At 48.8% G+C, this 21,145-nt stretch overlaps 2 protein-coding genes across 2 annotated transcripts; one reads left to right on the top strand and one right to left on the bottom strand.

Moving 5' to 3' along the window:
• Positions 1-652: 652 nt before the first annotated feature.
• Positions 653-6,557, top strand: CIMAP2 (ciliary microtubule associated protein 2). The gene is made up of 9 exons (XM_071750080.1): positions 653-1,312; positions 1,645-1,749; positions 1,846-1,962; positions 2,078-2,206; positions 2,305-2,445; positions 2,675-2,836; positions 3,665-3,793; positions 5,104-5,234; positions 6,302-6,557. The coding sequence occupies exons 1-9, from the start codon at positions 1,043-1,045 to the stop codon at positions 6,402-6,404; spliced, it is 1,287 nt and encodes a 428-aa protein (XP_071606181.1). The 5' UTR covers positions 653-1,042; the 3' UTR covers positions 6,405-6,557.
• A 1,472-nt stretch (positions 6,558-8,029) lies between these two features.
• DHCR24 (24-dehydrocholesterol reductase) lies at positions 8,030-20,124 on the bottom strand. The gene is made up of 9 exons (XM_071750078.1): positions 19,795-20,124; positions 18,310-18,465; positions 17,779-17,884; positions 17,385-17,503; positions 17,030-17,293; positions 16,081-16,224; positions 14,881-15,078; positions 13,949-14,127; positions 8,030-10,285 (listed from the first exon to the last, which is right to left on the bottom strand). The coding sequence occupies exons 1-9, from the start codon at positions 20,023-20,025 to the stop codon at positions 10,132-10,134; spliced, it is 1,551 nt and encodes a 516-aa protein (XP_071606179.1). The 5' UTR covers positions 20,026-20,124; the 3' UTR covers positions 8,030-10,131.
• Between the last annotated feature and the right edge of the window lie 1,021 nt (positions 20,125-21,145).

Raw genomic sequence — 21,145 nt, 5'->3', positions numbered from 1 at the left:
GCAGTGGTGAGCACAATATTGAAGCACTCCACTAGAGGAGGAGATTTCACTTCACTGAGCCTCATTTCATGAGGAGTTGAAATAATCCTGTTTAAATATAAGGAGGGAAGAATGAGTCCTTATTTTACGTAAAAAATGGGATTTGAAGGAAACCTTCGTGATTCTTTTCTAATGGGAAATCCTAATGTTAGCTCCTGTTTACAGGGGGCTGGAAATGGAGAAGATCAAGGGATTAAAGGGTGCATTTTTGATCCTCCTAAATGATTTGGGAGCATCAAAGTCATTAAACACTTGAGCCAGCATCCTATAAAACCTTGCCCAGAGGGGCCTGGGGAAGTGCAGGATCTGTCCCAAATCTCCTGGCTGTCAGGTGGCAGCTTCACTCCCACCCCAGCTTTCCCCAGTTTCATCAGGCAATTAATTCTCCCTACACATTTCTCACCACAATTAAACCAGCAATAAAAGCAGAAGCTGCTGGGGAGGCTGGACAAGCAGGACCTGTCCCCAGGGAAGGGGACCTGCCCACCCCTCAGACACCCAGAGGTGCTCAGCAGGTGTCCTGCAGGACATCCAGTGCCAAATTCCATACCCCCTGTGCTGAAAATCTCCCGTTTGCCCAGGAAGAGGAGGATTTTTGCCCAGGAAGAGGAGGATTTTTCCCCAGGCAGCTCAGGACAAGGGGAGGGGGGGTTGTTCCTCCAGCATTTCTGTCGCCTGTTTTGAGGTGGTTTTGAGACAGAAGTGAAAGATGTTTCTCTGTCAGTGACTTAGTGCCTGCTGTGCTGATCAAAGAGACAAAAACATCTTGGATTGATTCACCAGGGCAATGTTTGAACTAGGAGGGTTTAAGGCTACACAAGAGCCGTGGTCTGTGGGGGAAGCTGAGCTCTTGTTAAATCAGCAGACAGTGTGGGGCTGAGCTCTGGGGTTATGTGCCTGTCTCTGCTCTTTATTTTTTCCAGCTGTGCTGGAGGGATCTAATAAAGGCACTGCTGGCCCTGCAGCCTTTCACCCAACCACTCAGCTTGCCAGGGGCTGATTTATGCTTTTTGGGGGCCAAACGCCCGGCCTGGGAGGGGTGTGCACCCCACATGGCAGGTTGGGAACCTCCTTTACAACCAGGATCCCTGCTTCCATCCTGCTGTCCCCTGGCCCTGTCTGCTCCCAGGAGGGGACATTCCCTGGGCAACTGGAATGCCAGATGCCACGGCAACAGCTGCCATGGCAAGGGCTGACACTGTCCCTGCAGCCTTCAGGGACAAGAGCTGCCAAAATGAGGCTGCAAGAGCTCCCCAGGGATGTGGGGAGCCAGGTGAGGCCACCAGCCAGGTTTGCCTGGATGTGTGGGAAGAGCTGGATCTCCTGGTGTAGCTCTCCTCACCTCTCAGGTTGTCCACTGGGAAGCAGCTTCTTGCACAGGCATTTTTTGCACGTTCAGGACACTCCAGCTCAGGCTGGGAGCATCCCAGGGTGGGAGAGCAGGACGTGGGCTGCTCACACCAGAGCTCGCTGGTGCTTTCCCAGTGCTCAGCAAACACAAAGCATGGAGGCCTGGGATGTGGAGCAGCAGATCCCTGTGCCCCTATTCCCTCCTCCCCTGGCTGAGGATGGGCTCAGCCTCATGCTCTGGCTCTTGCACTGCAGGGGGAGACATCAGTCTCTGGCTGCCCCAGGGAAGAGATGGGCTCTGGGCTTATCCATCTGCCCAAGCTCCGCTCCGAGGAGATAATGAAGGAGCGCAGGCGCCAGGTAGGAGCTGGGCTCCATCCACCCTCCCTGCACATGGGGTGAGTGAGCAGTGAGCTGCCCAGCCCTGTCCTCACCCTCTCCACTCTCCTCCTGCAGCTGGCAAGGCTGGGCCCAGGAACCTACAACATCAGGGACTTTCTGCAGGAGACACGTCCCTCCAGCCTCCGGGGCATCTGCGACACCAGGGAGCAGCGGTTCCGAGACACCAACAGGGTACATCCCTCCTCCTCTGTCTGGCTGGGGGCTGTGGCTCTGGAAAACAAGCCCTTTGCAAGAGCTGGGGACTGTCCCCCTTTCCCACAGTCTCTCCACCCCATCTCTCCTGCAGGATTGCTTCCCTGGCCCCGGAACATACGGGAACCCCTACACCCGCCTGGAGGAGCGGGACAAGCGCTCGGCCTGCACGCGGGGGCTGTTGGACAGCAGGGTGGCCAAGCGTGGCCTGCCAGAACTCACAGCAAGTCCTGCCCCTTGCCCTGGGGACATGTTTGTGGGGTGGCCCTGTCCCAACACCACTGAACACAGCCCCCACTGCCTCTCCTCCCGTGCCTGCAGGGCAGTGGCCTGGGACCCGGCACCTACAACCTGCGGAGCAGCATCGACGAGAAGCTGCGGGAGGCAGGAGGCTCCTGGCCCTGCCCGCCCACCTCAAGGGGCAAGCTGAAGCCCACCCGTGGTGGCCGTGGTCCTTTTGAGGTGTGTTGTCACCCAGAGGGGGTTTCTCATGTCTGTAAGGATGGGGAGGTGCCTTACACCAGCATTCCTTCCCACTCGGATGTTGCTTTGGATTTGCCTTGGATCCTGGAAAAACTCCCGCAGGCAGCAGGGAGCAGGGAGCAGGGAGCAGAGGTGTCCACGGGATGGATGGGGTGGCTGAGAGACCACTGCTGGCTGAGGCTCTCACCCTCCTCCCTTGTCCCTGCAGAAGGACACCAAGCTGACCACTGGTGTCATCAAGGGTTTCCTGGATGAACTGATTTCGAGTGAGAACAAAAAGAAAGGCTGCTTCAGCACCCTGACCCGGAACCCGGGCTGCCCCACCGAGAGGATCTTCTGGGCCACGCTCAGCCAGTGCCCCAGGGAGGCGGTCAGTGGCAACAGGGACATCAGCACTGCCCGGTGTCACCTGCAGCACTGGTGGGGCTGGGGTGCCCTGCGTGGGGACGCATTAGGCTGAGGGGAGACGGGTGGCTGGAGAGGTGACAGGGTGGGTGGATGGGTGTATGGATGTATGGATGGTGAATGTATGGATGTATGGTGGATGGATGGATGGATGGATGGATGGATGGATGGTGGGTGGGTGGGTGGATGGATGGATGGATGGATGGGTGGATGGATGGATGGATATATGGATGGTGGATGGATGGATGGATGGTGGATGGATGGATGGATGGTGGATGGATGGATGGTGGATGGATGGATGGGTGGATGGATGGATGGATGAAGAGATGGTTGGTAGATGTATGGATGGTGAATGGGTGTATGGATGTATGGATGGTGAATGTATGGATGGTGAATGTATGGATGTATGGATGGATGGTGGATGGATGGATGGATGGATGGATGGATGGGTGGATGGTGGTGGGTGGATGGATGGATGGATTGTGGATCTATGAGTGGATGGGTGGGTGGAGGGATGGATGGATGGATGGATGGATGGATGGATGATGGATGGATGGATGGATGGGTGGATGGATGGATGGTGGGTGGAGGGATGGATGGGTGGATGGATGGTGGATGGATTGTGGATGGGTGGGTGGATGGATACTGGATGGTGGATGGATGGATGTATGGTAGATGTATGTATGGTGGATGGATGGATAGATGGATGGATGCTGTCTGTCTGTCTCTCTGATGATGCTTTGTAGCTCTTTTCCCAAGCAAACAGAAGTGTCACAGGTTTCCTTCTGCCCAGTATGCAGTGGGGCCAGGCTCATACGACCCAAAGCCTATTGAGAGGACAGTGTACCCCAGCCAAGCCCCGTTCTGGTCATCTGCCAAGAGATTTGACAGAAAGTCCTTTCGCCTCTTTACTGGGAATGAGGTGAGTGAGCAGTGAGAAAGGGACAGGAGAATGCTTGGGCTCTGAGCTTCCTCCATGACCATCTCCAATCTGTTCCCAACACCTCTGGGAGAGGATAGAACTCTTCCTGAATGCCTCACCTGCTTCAGCCAGCTAAGCATTTGGGGTGTCCTCTGGAGGATCAGCCCCTCAGGAATAGTCCTGGATCAGGGGGCTCACTGTGGCAGAAGGGCAGACTGACCTCAGGAGGTGCTTTTCTCTCCTTGCTGATTGCCAAGGAAACCTGGGCAACTCCATCAGCTGCCCATCCTGAGGAGCCCCAGGGAGGAGTCTCCCACTGAGTGCTGCTGTTCTTACCCAGAAGAGGCTGCTAAAGGATAAACAATGAGTAAAGGCCTCCAGGCCAGTGTCCTGCTAGGTCAAGGTCTCCCCTGTGTCCAGCAGCAGCTGAGCACCCACTGTCTGTAGGCAGCTGAGCTTGGCTGAGCAGAGAGGCAGGAGCTCAGCAACAGCCACATTATCTCTGTCTGCACCCTCAGGCCTTTGCCCTTTTCAGGGGATGCTCAGACAGTCCTTCCCATCAGATCTGCTCTGCATCAGCTGTAAGCAAGCAGATGCATTTCATGGATGAAGGTTCTGAGTCCCTTTAGGTGTCAGGAGCTCCTTGTATCCTCCCAGGAAGTCCCATTCTGCTGCTCAAAAGCCAGTTTTCCCTCAAGCAGCATCAGCAGCACATTGCAGAGGCAGTGCAAGTAGGAGCCCCTCTCTTAGTACATGTTCCAAGCATCTTGGCAGCTTCCCCATGGAGAACCAGAACAAAGCCTGGAAGGGCTCAAAAGCAGACAGGGAAAGCTTTAGTTTGAAACAGTCCACCTTGGCTAGGGATGAGGAGCAGGATTCTCTCCTTTGTCCAGCTGAGTGGGGAACAGGCAACTTGAAAGAGGTGAAGGATGAAGATGTCTTCATAATTGCTGGGGGGATTGAAAGGTTACATTTCAGTGGGGAGGTTGTGACAGGGCAGCCCTTCACTGCAGCTAGCAGTAGGTGACTGGTGAGCATGTTCAAGCCCGCAGACCTACTTGATTTATTTATGGGCTGCTCTGACAAGAACTGCTTGTGAAGGAGCCTGGCTGGGCTGACACTGATTAGTGTGTCTTTTCCTCCCTCCCCTGCAGCACAGGCTTGGTTTGGTTAAGATATGCCACATACCATTGTAGTTTTTTTTGCAACTGAGGGCCTGGCCACATGAAAGCACTACCTGGTTTTGCACAGCTTGCATCCCCTACTCTGCCTCTGGATGGGGAGAAGCAAGTAAAACCTTCTCCTTCCAGAACCCTGTAGGTGTTGGTCGCTACAACATCACCAAGGAGGAGAAATACCCTCAGAACCTAAGGTACGAGTCCCTGTACCGGTGTGACACGGAGCGTTACCTGAGCAACCTGAAGAAGGATGTCTGCCTGCTGTAAGTCTGACAGGCAAGGAGGCTGTGGCTGGTGTCAGGCAGGCTGAGAGGAAAATCCTCTTGAGCAGCCCCGGGGAGACTGAGTGCAGGTTACACTCAGAAATGGGATGACCTCGCAGCTAAAGCACTGGGTTGGGACTGGGAAAGGTTCAGCAGCCCCACTTCAGGTGGCCTCTGTGGGCAGGGAGGTTGGTGTGGCTGCTCCTCTGCCCTCCCAGCACAGCAAGACCTTCATTCTCCTTTAGCCTGAAGGGGGCAGTGGGAGGGCTGAAGAGCTCCTGGCTCCCAAGGCACTTTCCAGATGACAAAGTGGTTGTTTTATCTTGTGAAATGCAATGCCTGCCTTGGAGCTGTAGGCAAATAGTTTCCATGGAGTTAGAGGAAGCAGCCTGGGAAGGAACTGGGAGGTGGATAATTGGGCTGTCTGGGCTCGTTCCTGGTGGCAGCACTGGCCCCTGAACAAAAAGTTCCTTCTCAAGCTGTGCCTTGGTTTACCCATCTGAGGAGAGAGGATAACACAGCTCACTGCCACCACAAAGGGCTTTGAAACTGCTGGTGTGAAAACCCTGTGAAGCAGCTGGGAACTGTACTAATGAGGCCTCGGGACAGCCCTCCACTCTCACCTTTGCTTGTGGCCAAGATCAGCAAACTGCTGTGGTGACACCACGGGCTGATAGCTCTGCAAAGGTCCCTCTTGATCTCCAGAGGTAGTTAGAAACCAGTCTTGGCTGAATATAGCCTGGCAGCTTTCAAGGGGGCAGCCAGAAGTGAGTTGTCCTGTGATGGGGAAAGCATAACAAAACCCAGCTTAGAGTGTTGCCCACCTTTGTACATTTTGGCCTTCCAGTGGGAACAGAAAAGGCATCTGGGCAGTGAGCAGGAGTTGGGATTCAAATGCATCTCTCTGCTCAAATAGCACTAGCTCCCAAATTACTTTTCAAACTACAGCTGTGCTTCCTAGGGAATAAGCAGGCTTCTAAGAGCTCTGATCACCTCCATGCTCATTAAGACTAATGAGATTAATCCAGCCACTAATTTGAGCCCACTGAGTCGCATCTTTTCCACAGTGAGCGGCTCAAGCCTGTTGGTAAAAACAACTGGAGTGCTTTGATTTCTGCTCCACACTGTCGGGATAACTCTGAAGAATCCACTGCTGTTTTCCAAACATAAGATGGTGCTGGGAAGTACAAGTCAGTGAGCAAAGGGCAGACACGGCAGCGGATGAGATGGGGCGGATGGAAACACAGTGTGCTGCCCCGCAAGGCAAGAGATAGGTAATAAGTCCTGTTCTGGGGTAATAAAACATTTCTAGACAATCAACAATCTCACTTTTCTGTCCAGTGATTAAGTTTCCACCCTGGCCTTTATGAAAGAGACGTGCTTGAGAAGAGGGGGACTTTTCCAAAGGGAAGTCTGCTGGCACACGCAGCCTGCTCAGTGTTAACCTCTGCCTTTCAAACAGCTCTGCTGACAGAACTTGCAGGTACCTGGTGTGGGCATGGTGGTGTGACCATGGCTGGAGGGCACCAGGGCTACCAGTACAAGTCAGGGGAGATCTGGGTCTGAGAAAGCCCTGCTGTGGCAAAGAAACACTGCTGTAATTAGACCTTTGGCAACTGCCCGTGTACCTGTGCTCTGCCATCTTCAAAGTGGCTGCGTGCAAGGATCTTCACAAGCTGTAATGTGCAGCTTCACTTGAATCAACACTGCAAAGTGTTTGCAAGAAGCTGGAGAGATTGAAGGGGAATTTAGTGTCATCATTCCAAATTTTTCAGGTTATTAAAGCCTTGAGGTAATGGAGAAAGTGAGATGAAGAGAGCTGTGTCACTGGCAATAAAGAACGGCCATAAAACTGTACTAAATATGGTGGTTAACTTAGAGTTAACCTTTAAGAATTGTCATAGCAGTGTTTAGACCAGACTGGAATAATTAAATCTGGGTGTAATTACATGTTAGTTGTGGCTGATTAAGTATGCTAATTAATCTGCCATCATCCTTTGGTGGGGAGGATAATTGAACACAGGTAAAGCTGCAGGGATGTAAGGAAAGCCTGATGGTTGCTCATGGGGAGGCAAGGGAAGGAGGGAAACACCCCAGCAGTGACAGGGGTGGGTGCAGGCTACACAAATGCTGCAGGGTAACAAGAGAGAGGTTGTGAAATGCAGCAACAGCCAGGGCCAAGGTGGAATGTGATTAAAGGACTTTGGCACCAAACTGTGGTTTCAGCAGGGCCGGGGTGTTTGGCAGCCCGGATTCCAGGAGAAAGCCTGGGTGTTTCTCCCTGGGAAGAGAGCACAGGAAGAGGATGCATCAACTGTGGCAAGGGAGGGGCAGGATTACCTTCAGCTCCACCTACAGGGGCGCTGTGAAGGCGTTTTTGAAGGAAACAAGCTGTGAATGTGAAACTCCTCAAGCTAAAGATCACACTGAACCTTCCTCCTTGCTTCTGCACAAAACGTTATGGGGAAAGAATGAGGCGAGGGGGGAGATAAATCAGGATTATTGGCAGCGTGAGGCTGTGTGGAGTTGGTGGGGTAGAACTGAAGAGTTAAGGCTCAGCTCTAAGGTGCTTGTTTTGTAAGGGTGGGTGTGTCTTGGGGCAGAGATAAGGGTAGGCTCACAGCCCTCGATGATACATATTCCTTACAAGGTGTTTGCAGCACCAGGCTCTTCACCTCCCAGCCACCTCGCTGTGCCTCTGGTCTCTTAGCCAGACAGCAGCTTGACCAATGGTAACAACACAATAAGTATGAAAAATGCTGAAAATTAAGTAATGGTTCATTAAAAGACACCAATTTGAACAGTCTGCTGGCTGGATCTTTATTTTAAACAGCCCGTACAACCAGAAGTTAAGAGCAACAGCAATTATGCATCTGCATGTGTGTGGCTGGTACAGCACCTGATCACGCCAAATGAAGTTTGCCAATAAATTAAGGAGTGAAAAAAAACCCAAATACAGTGCATACCTAGAGATCATCAGTACATAAGTGAGAGAAAACACAGCCTAGGTAAAAATATTTGTGTATCCTCTAGCTGTTTTAACATTGCCCTTTAAAAGCTAACCAAGCCCATCCCTGCTCTGGACAGATGATTTGACAAAGCATTGGGCTAAATTGCAGCTTTTTTTCCAGGGACAAGGAAATGATTCCTGTGCTGCTTCCCTCGCAGGGGCAGGAAGGCAGGTTACACCCTGAGAATGTGTGTTTGCCTTCTTGTGTGCACCCCACACTGTGCCAAGCACTCCTGGATCACTGACACAGCCCCCTGGCCTGGGCAGCACTGCAGGTGCTCTGCTTGGGGTGTGTCTCCCCTTGGCAAGCTGCCCCTGGGTGGGGTTTGATGGAGCAGCTTCTTTGCAGACAATTTGCCCAGAGTGCAGCACTGAGTAACAGGTCAGAACTTATTTCTGTTACTGCTTTATCATTGGTTTCATCTGGATCATAAACATCCATCTATCAAATAAATAAAATCATTGGTTTAGCACTCACAAAAATGACGCCTCCCACTGGTAACTGTTCAAAAAGCTCTTTGTGATACCCCCCCCTTCCCCAGTTGCAAGCCTCAAGAAAATTATTTTCCCCCAAGCTCAGCAAGGTTTCAAGTAATGATTTAAAATACAGCTTGGACAAGAGATGAGCTTAGTTTGGAACCACGTTTCTGGCTACAGGGTCAAAACATTTCCACACTTCTACACTTGACTGTGTGAGATGATGACAGTGCTGTTCTCACCAGCGAGCAGCAGAAGGGGATCTGAACAGCACTTGCTGCTGATTTCCTCTGCAGGTGACTGAAACAGCCCTTTCACAAAGCCTATCAACCTAATCCAGCTAAAATGAAAAGCAAAAATGTCCCTCATGTCAGAACCAAAGCCTGTGTGTATCAAGATTCACACCAAGTGCTGTTCTGATTCACAGCAGCTTGCTCTGACAAACCTCCTGTAAATAAAGCCTTAACTTTTTTTTTTTTTCCTACTGGCCAGGACAGAATGATCTGAGATAACCCATGTCTTCTTCCAACTGAGTATTTGTAAGGCACTGAACTTAAGCAACAACCAAAAATCAACACCCGTCCCCCCAAAAAACTAAGTAAAACCAATCCAAATAAACTGAGCCACAACAAGTAAAAACTGAATACTTGCCTATATGAAATAGCAGCATTTTTTTTCCCAGTAATACATGAAACCAGAACACTGGTATTTTGGGGGAAAAAACAACGCAGTTAACGAATTTAAAAGTACTTAAAACCTACATCCACTCACACTTCATAAACAGCATCAGTACAAATCTGATAGGCACAAGTAAAAAGCATTTTCTTCCCACCTTGAGGCTCAGTTTTGAGACTGAAGCCACTGCCAGGGAGGTCAACTGCTCCCTGGGGACCACTGCAGGGGACAACCCCAGCAGCAGAGAACCACACAGGATGACAGCCCCGTTCCACACGTTACCAACTGGAGGCAAAAGTTTTAACATAGTGATTCACTTGACAATGCATTCAGCTTTGGCACCTGTTTCTGAACCCTCCTCACCATTTTCAAAAGTAATGTTAAATATAGCTATAGTACACAGCTGGTGTCACTCCAGTATCTTCTTCCCTTCCCATTATTTTTCTTATGCTTGGAAGTAGGTGAATTCTTCACCCATGTCACGACATTAGATACAAAGGCTAAGCACTTGAGTTTTCTTAAAAACAATCACTTTTGAGTTTGCAAAACTGGTTTTAAAACATACAAAGAAGTACTAAACATAAATTCATAAAGCAGGAATTCATACCTTTAAACATCAACAAGATTCAGCTTGTTTGGAGAGCAATAAAGCTTTTTTTTTTTAAAAGGATATACTGACTAGCTACAGGTAACTTCATCTTTCCCTGATTGCTTAGATGATCAGATCACCCAGGCTCAGTGCCTTGCAGCTTTGCAGATTTTGTCATACACTTCTGGAAAGGCATCCTTGCAATTCATTTGCTCCCTCAACTTGTGGTATAATGAACCATCAAACATATCCCAGAACTCCTCACGGGTCATGTAACAATCTGCATACAGCATCTGGAAACTGAAGGGGGAAAAAAAAACAGAAAGACAGATATTCAACATTAATCATGCCACAACATTTGAAACAGAGTATTAAAAACCCCCAAACAAACAGGGCAAGCTGTGAGCAGCAAATATTCAACAAAAGAACCCAACAAAAACGTTTTTTGAAAACAGGCACAGAGTGTGGGACACTTGGGCAACTGTATTTTGTACATTCAACATTACCATGAAAGGCTCTTTACCAAAAGGACCTAACATGTATTAGTGAAAACATCAGAATACTGCTGCAGTCATTCTGGTGAAGGGGAGGATGGGAAGAGAAAGCAGTTGAAATAACTGTTGATTTTAAAATCCAGTTGGAAACACTTTCTTTACTCATCAATGTATTGATGCTTTCATTAGTTTTGCTGCTACAAAAAGAGAAGGACTGAGAGAAGTGTGTAAAGCAGTTCATGTTTAGACATCCTAACCATGTGCAGCCACATCTTCTGACAACTTTGTGTAACAATTTCTGTTCCCAAAACACAAGCCCAGAGAGAATTCCAGAAGTTTTCCCAAACCAAGAGCCTGGCTCCTTGCACTGAAACCCACACATAATCTAAATTCTCCCTGGCAAATATTTTTCTATCTGCTTTTGAAAGTCTGCTTTCCTTTTTCTTCCATTCAACACCTTTTAATTCCAGCTTAAAAAAAATTGATTTTTTTTTTTTGCATGCCTTCTTACAGTCATAAAGTTATAGTCCTGGTGTCTTGTACCAGCCTAATGCTACAAAATGTGTTCAAAGCAGATGTAGAAATACATCCTTTGACTTTTTACAGTTTCCTTGAACTGGACATTGAGAATATAATGGAGAAGGCAGAAGTGTCAAATCAGACCAGGCCTATAGGATATATTTATACTGTAAATGAAGCACAATGGAACAAAGATCTCCTCACAAAAAGAAATTAAATCCTTGCTTAGCTGTAGGTTCTTCCTTACTTTCTTACTGTGGGCTCTAAAATGCAGCCAGCATCAGAGCTCAGCAGTAAAACTCAAGATTCTTAAATAAAAGGTCTGCTGTCCTGTGATTATAAAACTGAAAGATTAAGCATTTTCCCATTGTTCTTTTCCCAGTGACAGGTAGAGAAGAGACAAAACTTTGCTAGTAAAGAGCTTGAAATTAAAAGCATAAAGTTAATTAAAAAAAAGCTTAAAATTAACTTTCAGTTGCTTTTTTCTCTGTTAGATCACTAATTGCAGCAAAAAGTAATTTACACTCTCCAAATCATCTTGAAGCAGGCTCCCCATTGTAACTCAGCCACATGGGATCTCATCACTGGTAGACTGAGAATTAGGTCAAAACAGAAACGTGGATAAATTATACTGATGGTGTAAAAATACCCTGTAGTTGTTGGGGTTTTTTTTCCTTTTATGTTTGTTCCTGAGAAACAAGTCTGTAACTTGCTTCTCCACTGACACCACCACAACAAACCAGGCTGGCAGGAGCTTGTGACAGATGGTGGGCACATAGCTCACGCCTACTGCAGTCCTGGGTGGTAAGAAGTGGGGCAGGGGAAAGGAATCATAGAATCATCTGGGTTGGAAGGGACCTCAGAGATCATCAAGTCCAACCCTTGCTCCACTCCCGCTGCAGTTCCCAGCCCATGGCACTGAGTGCCACATCCAGGCTCTTTGGAAATATCTCCAGGGATGGAGAATCCACCCCTTCCCTGGGCAGCCCATTCCAATGCCTGATCACCCTCTCTGGAAAGAAATTCTTTCTAATGTCCAACCTAAACCTCCCCTGGCACAACTTGAGACCTCTTGTGCCCTCTTGTCTTGCTGAGAGTTGCCTGGGAAAAGAGCCCAACCCCCCCCTGGCTCCAACCTCCTTTCAGGGAGTTGGAGAGAGTGATGAGGTCTCCCCTGAGCCTCCTCTTCTCCAGCCTCAACACCCCCAGCTCCCTCAGCCTCTCCTCATAGGATCTGTGCTGGATCCCTTCACCAGCCCAGTTGCCTCCTTTGGACCTGCTCCAGGACCTCAATCTCCTTCCTGAGCTGAGGGGCCCAGAACTGGACACAGGACTCAAGCTGTGGCCTCCCCAGGGCTGAGCACAGGGGCAGAATCCCTTCCCTGGACCTGCTGGCCACGCTGTTCCTGAGCCAGGCCAGGATGCCATTGGCCTTCTTGGCTACCTGGGCACACTGCTGGCTCCTGTTCAGCTTCCTGGCAATCCAGACTCCCAGGTCCCTTTCTGCCTGGCTGCTCTCAGCCACTCTGTGCCCAGCCTGGAGCTCCCCATGGGGTTGTTGTGGCCAAAGTGCAGGACCCGGCACTTGGCCGTGTTGAACCTCATCCCGTTGGGATCAGCCCAACTCTCCAGTCTGTCCAGGTCCCTCTGCAGAGCCCTCCTGCCTTCCAGCTGATCCACACTCCCCCCCAGCTTAGTGTCATCTGCAAATTTGCTGATGATGGATTCAATTTGCTGATGATGGACTCTGGCAGTACAAGTTTGTGAGGGGAAAAAAGAATCCCACTGCCACACAGGGACTGCAGGGTGGAGTCCAGGCTGGAATCCTTCTGCAAGGACACTCCAGAGGAGCCCCAGGCTGGAATCCTTCTGCAAGGACACACCAGAGGAGCCCAGACTGGAATCCTTCTGCAAGGACACTCCAGAGGAGCCCAGGCTGGAATCCTTCTGCAAAGACACTCCAGAGGAGCCCAGGCTGGAATCCTTCTGCAAAGACACTCCAGAGGAGCCCAGGCTGGAATCCTTCTGCAAGGACACTCCAGAGGAGCCCAGGCTGGAATCCTTCTGCAAGGACACTCCAGAGGAGCCCAGGCTGGAATCCTTCTGCAAGGACACTCCAGAGGAGCCCAGGCTGGAATCCTTCTGCAAAGACACTCCAGAGGAGCCCAGGCTGGAATCCTTCTGCAAGGACACTCCAGAGGAGCCCAGGCTGGAATCCTTCTGCAAAGACACTCCAGAGGAGCCCAGACTGGAATCCTTCTGCAAGGACACTCCAGAGGAGCCCAGGCTGGAATCCTTCTGCAAGGACACACCAGAGCAAGGACACACCAGAGCACAGCTGCAGCATGACACTGACAGGACTGCAGGGAACAAAACAGTCCCAAGGGCAGGCAGGGAGGCTGTCCAAATTTCCAACAGCCTGTGGGATTCCTGAAGGGACTGCAGCCACTTGCCCTCAAAACAGCACTTGCTCTGTCCTTGCTCTGAAACAAATTGGCCTCCAGCAAGAGGAGTGTCTGCCTTCCAGAGGGCTGGGCCAGCCAGTCACCCACCCACACCAACACCCCTCTGGGACAGCAAAGTTTAATGCAGTCAGTCCCTGCCTGCTGAGGTCTTTCTGCCCCTGGGTACCTGGATGTACTTGGTTGAGGCAAGGACTCTGCTCCCCTGGAGCTGCAGGGAGGCACAGGTGACCTGAAGCTACACAGCTCCCAAGCAGACCACAAGAACTTCAGCCAGCGTGCTCATCTGGTTGGTTTTGCAACCAAATAATGGGAGTGAAATCATATTTAAAAATCCTGGCATCACAGTTAGTAATTGAAATTAATTTTCAGTTATTCTGGTTGTCATATTATTGCAATATTAAAGTGCTGTGGGATTTAATAACTCTGACTCAGCCATTGTTGTGTATTTTATGGCATTATTACTATTGTAAGGAGTGGCTCCTTACCCGTGCACACTTCTTACAAACTTTTCCATTTGCCTCATTGAAGCCCTGGCTTCAAATTGTTTCCTTTTGGGCTCTCCATAAGCTCCTATATCCACATAGAGTTCTGCTTCATCTCCTTTTGGGTGGACCATACCAGGATTATTTGGCAATATGAAAGGGCATAACCAAAGAGGGTACACCTGCAAAGGTAAGAAAACATTTATCATTTATATGTTATAAATCATGTTACGTTTTTTAACATAACAATCTTCTAAGCTATCTCCTTGTAAAGGTGACAAAATGAAGTTAGGAGGATTTCTTCCCATTTTGAAATTGAAATTTACATTATTTATTCCTTTCCAGTTCTCTTAATGTGCTTCTTTCTAATGCCCACAACACAAATAGATTGAGATGTTCAGAATGTGTGCTGTGTACCCCTAAAATGACATCACCTCCCTCTTAAATATTTGAAATGGAGAAAGTCAAACTACCCCTGATCCCAGAGCAACAGCTGAATACACATTCTGAGTAAAAAAGAGAATGAAGAGTTTTCTTTTCCATGGCAGCCCAAAACTGTATTTACCAAGTTCATACTTCTTATACTAATTAAAATAGAGTCAGAAATACAAGCAAGAGAGGGAACTTAACTCCCATGGTTGGGGTTTAGTGAGACTGCCAGACATTTCAGGTGAAAAAAAATCAGTTTAAGTTTCATTAAGTGATAAAATCTCCTAGAAGTGTTGGACTTCTATTAAAGTTTGAATCTCACTTTTTCTAAATTCTTTTTATTTTCAGAAAGCTGCTACTTTCTTCTGCAGCCTTGCACCACAGATTTGCAAAGCAAGCCCCCAGTATCCAATAATGACCTTTTCATTAGCAGATTATTATGCCTGAAAATTAACAGTTCTTATTACACACAGCCCAAGATTCCCTGAAAAAAACCAAATTCTTACATTAAGGTCAACGTGGAAGGTTTGGATAGATTTTTCAAGGCTCTTCATTGGCACCAACATGTCCTGTACAACATGGTGTTGCTCATACAGCTTCCTGATAGCTTCTCCTTGGGTGAGTTTTAACAGAGAGATTTTTGGAGGAACCATCCAGCCAAACAGGTAACGGAAAACAGGGTTATTACCAAAAGGAATGATATCCTTTGGAGAGGAAAGAAAAAAAGAGTTTGACTTAAGAATGTGTAAATTAACCAAAAGATATTAATCCAGAATTCCCAGAGCAAGATGAAGTCAGATTTTCAATAAATTTAACTGCTGATACTTCTGCTAAACTGGATCACAAATCTGAACAACCACAAGAATGAAAGCCCAGAATGAAAACCCTGCCCTAGGCCTCCTCTGGTCAGGACTGATTTTCAGCCATATGAATCACAACACACTCAGCCCCAAATACTTTCAGCCCATTAACAGTCACCATTACCTTAAAGCAGCCAAGGAAGGAGTGCCTAAGAGTCTAAACTCACAGAACTCTTGCCAGAATGAACACACACACAAGATCAGGTCTTAAAATGAACACACACACAAGATCAGGTCTTAAAAGAATTTTAAAGCAGTAAAAATTGAAGTACTCCCAACACAGCCAACTCCTGTTAACTTTTCTGGGAGCTGAAAGGATCTGGTAGCTCACTCCAGAGATTCAAAATGCAGCAATGGGAATCTTTCAGAATGCCAAAAGAAGTGTTGTGACAATGCACACCACGACAAACACCTTTCTAAAATTCAAAGTAATGACCTTACTGCAGAATTACTATTCTGAGTTTAGGCAGGGGAAAATTTCAGGCCCAATTTCACATTCATGGTTTTTTTCCACCATCTGCCTTTGAAAAATCAGAGAGTAGGTAGAAAAGCTTAATGCTACTTAAGGTCTAAATTCAGAAAAGCAATAAAATGGAAAAATTAGGAGGTTATGATATATATATATATATGTATATACTTATACACTTATACATAAAAAAGTGCCTTTGGATCTGTTTTGCCCAAATGCAAGACTTCTAAATTTGCCATAAACTTTGCTGTTTTTTTCTGCAGTGGAAGACAGAAGTGTTGCCAAAGGGAAGGAGGGACTTCTTCTCTTGCACCTAGACCAGGAGAGAGCAGAGCACCTTCCTGCAGATGTTACTTTAATTTTGGAATTGGTCTTACTTGGAGCTCCCAGAAGATACTGCGTGTATGTCTATGGTAATATTGTCTTGAGGGAATGTATTCTATTCCAGTCCTGTCATCTTTCAGATACTTCTCCACATGCTTAAAGAACCAGGGCTTGTAGTAGTTGCCAATTCTGTTTATCTACAAGAAAACAGGAATTCATTAGCAAATACTGACACAGGTAACAGTTGCACCTTACTCAACAACAGTGTTTTTCCAGATTCCTTTGCTGTGAAGAACAAACTTGAATGAGACTGTCACAGGAGATCTAGGGCACTTCTCCACATCCATGGCTCCTTCTTTTCTTGACATTCAGGTTTAATTTAAATCAGGTATGCTCAGAGATCATGAATGTGACAGAACCAGATTCCTAAAATACCAATGTCTCAGCCCATCATAAACCCCAAGTCCATGGCAGAGAAACACCCAGGCTGAGGGGCAGTGGTCAGTTAGTGGTCCCTCCTGTTAATTAATAATTAATAATACAAAATTAAACATCTCCTGGGGGAGTGAGGGTAGGGGGGAGGTGTGCAACAAAAAAGAGAATTTGGGGGGGGGAGGGTAACAATAGTAATACTGTTACCAATAGTAATAGTACTAACAGCTTGCTGGGAACAGAGTTACTCTGGGAAATTGCAGTTTAAAAGAGCAATATTCTGTACAAGAAAAAAGATGCTTCTCTTTCTCCTGAGATCCTACAATGAAAAGGCTGCAGCCTGAATTATTTGCTAGAATTATGAGTGGGTCATTTCTTAACAATGGAAGAGATTTAGAGCACTGACTCTGTTGCAATAACAAGGAACTGTCATGTAAAATATTCTGAGGGACACATCTAACTTTTAATCCCATGTTAAGAGATTGGTCCAATCTGATAATAACTTTGGGTTTATATTGGCAGATAGTGCAGTTTCAGTTAAACTTTGTGAGTAACTTCCCTCTAAGTTACCTTGCTTTGCTCAGCCTCATCAGTCAGGACTCCTGTCATGATGACTGCTTCATCCAGAGAATACACAAGTCCTTCCACAAAGCTATTCTCCTTTTTCTTAGATTCCTCAGTAAACTTTTGGCAGATCTTCTGCAGTCCTCTCACAGGTTCATAATGTATTTTGACATATTTCTTGGCAGGAATCATTTTTATTTCTGCTGCAACCAGGAAACCCAGAGTACCACAAGACCAAGGCACTGCATAAAATAGGTCTGAGTTTTCAGTCTGCAAAAAGTATGTCATACCAAATCATATATCCATACTGTAACTGTCAAGGACATTGTAAATGATAGCAAAATAACATTTTTTGTCTTACTGGTGAACATCTCACAAGGCTTCCATCAGCAAGAACAAGTTCATAGGCCACACAGGTATGCTGAAAAAGTCCATAGATATGGGATGAAGATTCAATGCCCGTTCCCATGATCAGGCCACCTTATCAAGAGAACACAGAAGAAGCCAAATGAAACACACTCTAAAATAAAGGTGTTTACAAGAACAAAATCCCATGTTAAAGCTCTGAGCATGGCTATAAGACTACCAAAAAAAGCCCAAAAATAAAAAGGAAGAGCTTATAAATCCCACAAGAGAACATAAGGTTCTACATAGTATTTCAGGAACTTTTAAAATAATGCAACATGTTACTAAATAGGAAGCTAAGGAAAATGCTGCAAAACCAGTGAGTCTCTTGCCATCACAGTGATCCTTACCTACTGTGAGATCATCAAGCTCTGGCACCACAGGAAGAGTCCAGCCCATGGGATTCAGGTGTGCAGTCAACTGGCCCATGGTGACCAAAGGTTCCACACGAACAATCTGAAAAGGGAAAAAAAAAACAACCAACCCCACAATTCCCCCATGAACCATAAATTAAGTGTTCAGTGTTAACGATGACAAAACATGGTTAAGTGGATTGTGCTTCCATCTGTTATCAGAAGTCAGACTTACTCACTACTAAAAATAGTTGGAACTGTTTAGTGATTCCTCCTCTGCCTCAGCAGCTTGTTGCTCAGTCCCCCAAACCATAGATCAATCTGGTCTTTTAGCTAAGCCATCCCATATGCTGCTTTTTTCCTTTTGATAGAATGATTGAAGCACAGACTGCAGAGCTTCAAACTGGATGGGTCTACTGATTCAAATATCCTTTGTTCTCTAGAGAATCTTATCTCTTCAGCTATGAATACAAGAAAAAAAAAGCCATAAACTTCCTTACTACGGCAGCTTTGACACGAATTTGTTACCTGTCTTTCACTGTCCACTTCCAGCACATCCATTAAGTTGATCATGATGTTCTTATGAATCTTCTTGTACTTTCCAACACGAAGAGATACAGTTAACCAGCCAGGACGACCAGTGCACATGTACCTTTTGCTGCCTTCATTTTTCCACTCCCGAACCTGCAAGAGGAAAACAACTGAACTGATGCTCTAAGGCAGCCATGTGTCAGCACTAAGGAGTACCAGAAACATTTCTCCCTGGCTCTAAAAAAGTGTCCAGAAATATTGTTGCTCCTCTACAAAAGCCTGGCTGTCTCCATGTTGAGCAGCAACATTTGGGAAGTCTCCCTTCAGACTTCTGAACCTCTAAATAAAATACCACCAGAGGGGTCTGCTAATGTAGAGGAAGCATTTCTAGTAACCTGTAGCTTTTGGGTTGTTTTGTTTTGTTTTATTTCAGAAATTTTATTTCAGGATTCAGAAAACCTGCAAGGAACTCACAGAAGAGTTTTAAAAATCCACAGGATTTTTAACCCGTGGGAGGTTTTCTCTAAGCAAGGTGTTATAATTGTCATAAAGAATCTCAGTTCTGTGAAGGTTAACAAAGCAATGCCTCCTAAACACACCAAAAAAATGTTCTGAGCCTGCAAAGAGAGAAATCTTGAGAAGGAAAATGTGTAATCCACAAAACAGGATCCACAAAACAGGATCCACCGATTTTGCAAAGCCACAGTGGTTAACACTAGGAGAACAAACATGAACTGTATCATTGCCTTCAAAGCTCAACTGCTACTGCAGCTGGGGACAAAAAAACCCAAACAAACAAACCCTCAAAGAACAACTTTAACATTAATACCCATCCACAGCTGCAGCCAACAAGAGAGCCAAGGCAAGAAACAGAAGTACACGTGATAAAACGTCCATAAATACAAAAGAGAACAGAAATGTCGGAGACATCTGCATCTCTGGGGAAAGTTTGGGCTCCCCTTCAATCCTGTCTTGGGAGGAACATCGCCAAGGATTTAAGTGGTATTAAAACAGGTTATTAACCCTCCAAAGATTGACATCTTCCCGGTGCACACACACGGACACAGATCCGTGCCTGAGCCCCGACCCCCAGAATTGCCATGGTGGGGAAACTCCCCTCAGGTCACCTTCCCCTAGCGTCAAATATTCCCCCAATAAAATATATTTATCCGCATCACCCTGCACACCAGAGCACCTCACCTACACGGCTTTTAAACACCTCACTGCCAGCAGGCAGCATCTTCGCCACAACTTCCAGAGGAGTTCCAGACGGGGGAAAAAAACCAACCCAAACCAGAGGGGCAGCAACTCCCGCCGGCTGCGGCAACCGGATTCAGGGATGGGTTTTGCCCGGGCTCCGAGCGAAGCAGGGCGGGGGGACAGACCCACACCTGCCCGCCGGGCAGCAGCGGGGCAAGGAGAAGGGGACGGAGCCCCGGGGGCGAGGGGGAGAGGGTGTGGGGGGATCCGTGCGGGCCTCACCTGAGCTTGGATGTGGCGGACGCGCTGTGCGTGCTGCCGCGGGGCGCTGTGGAGGCGCCAGACGGCCCAGGCGCGCAGCTGGTAGTAGACATCGAAGAGGATGGAGAGCGGGAGGAGGAAGAGGCAGACGAAGACCCAGCGGTGATGCACCAGCACGGCTTCCAGCCCCCGGTGCCTCACCCAGAGCAGGAGCAGGAGCAGCCCGGCTCCCAGGGACCAAACCGGAGACATGGCGGCCCGGCACGCGCTGCCTCACGGCCGCCCTGGGGGGGAAACGCGGGCACCGCCACCCGCCGCTCGCGCGCCGGCAATCCCGGCCCCGCCCCTCCCACCCCGCGCGCCCGCCCCTGATTGGCCGACGCCGTGGGGAGAGGGGAGGGGAGCGACCAATAGGAAGGCCCCGCCGAGATCGGACCAGGCGCTGAGGGCGCTGATTGGCTGAGAGGCACGGGACCCCCTCTCTCCCCTCACCGCTGCCGCCGGACACCCCCACACCCCCCGCACCCCCTCCCGCCTTCCCGCTGCCTCCGCCGGGAGCTGGAACGCATCGGGGCGGCACGGACAGGGACGGGAGAGAGCCCGGGGCAGGGACGAACCCACGGGCAGGGCTGGGAGGGAACACGGGGCACCGTGAGACCCTCGGGCAGGGCTGGGAGGAGGGATCCCGGAAGGGTGAGACCCCCGGCCAAGCCTGGGAGAGGGTCTGGGACAGGGTGGGACTCCCGAGAGAGGGTCTGAGACAGGGAGAGACCCCCGGCCAAGCTCGGGAGATTGTCTGGGACAGGGTGAGATCCCCGGGAGAGGGTCTGGAACAGGGTGAGACCCCTGGCCAAGCCCAGGAGAGGGTCAGGAGAAGGGTGAGACCCCCGGCTAAACCTGGGAGAGGGTCTGGGACAGGGTGAGACCGCCGGCCAAGCCCGGGAGAGGGTCTGGGGAAGGCTTAGACCCCCGGGAGAGGGTCTGGAACAGGGAGAGACCCCCGGGAGAGGGTCTGGAACAGGGAGAGACCCCCGGGAGAGGGTCTGGGTCAGGGTGAGACCCCCGGGAGAGGGTCTGGGTCAGGGTGAGACCCTCTCCATGGGGGGGGGGGGGAATGGTTGATGAGGAATGGGGGCAGGAGCTGGGCTGGAACGTGGGGCTGGGGACAGGGCCCTGGCAGCGGGGTGGTGGAGGTGCTGCGGTGTCCCTGGGGCAGGGGGCTCACCCTGTGCCTTTGGGTTTGAGGGGCAGGAGCAAAACGTGTCTGCACACCTTGCTGGGGCACCCTCAGGTGGTGTTTGAGGTGCCAGGGACCCTGGCAGCTCAGGTGTCTCCCACTGAAACTCCAAAGTGTCACGCAGTCCAATTTCTA

This window comes from Heliangelus exortis, chromosome 8 (genome assembly GCF_036169615.1).
Source record: "Heliangelus exortis chromosome 8, bHelExo1.hap1, whole genome shotgun sequence".
Classification (NCBI taxonomy): domain Eukaryota; kingdom Metazoa; phylum Chordata; class Aves; order Apodiformes; family Trochilidae; genus Heliangelus; species Heliangelus exortis.
Note: the sequence above shows the minus strand (reverse complement) of the source record. Positions and strands in the feature narration are given on the sequence as shown.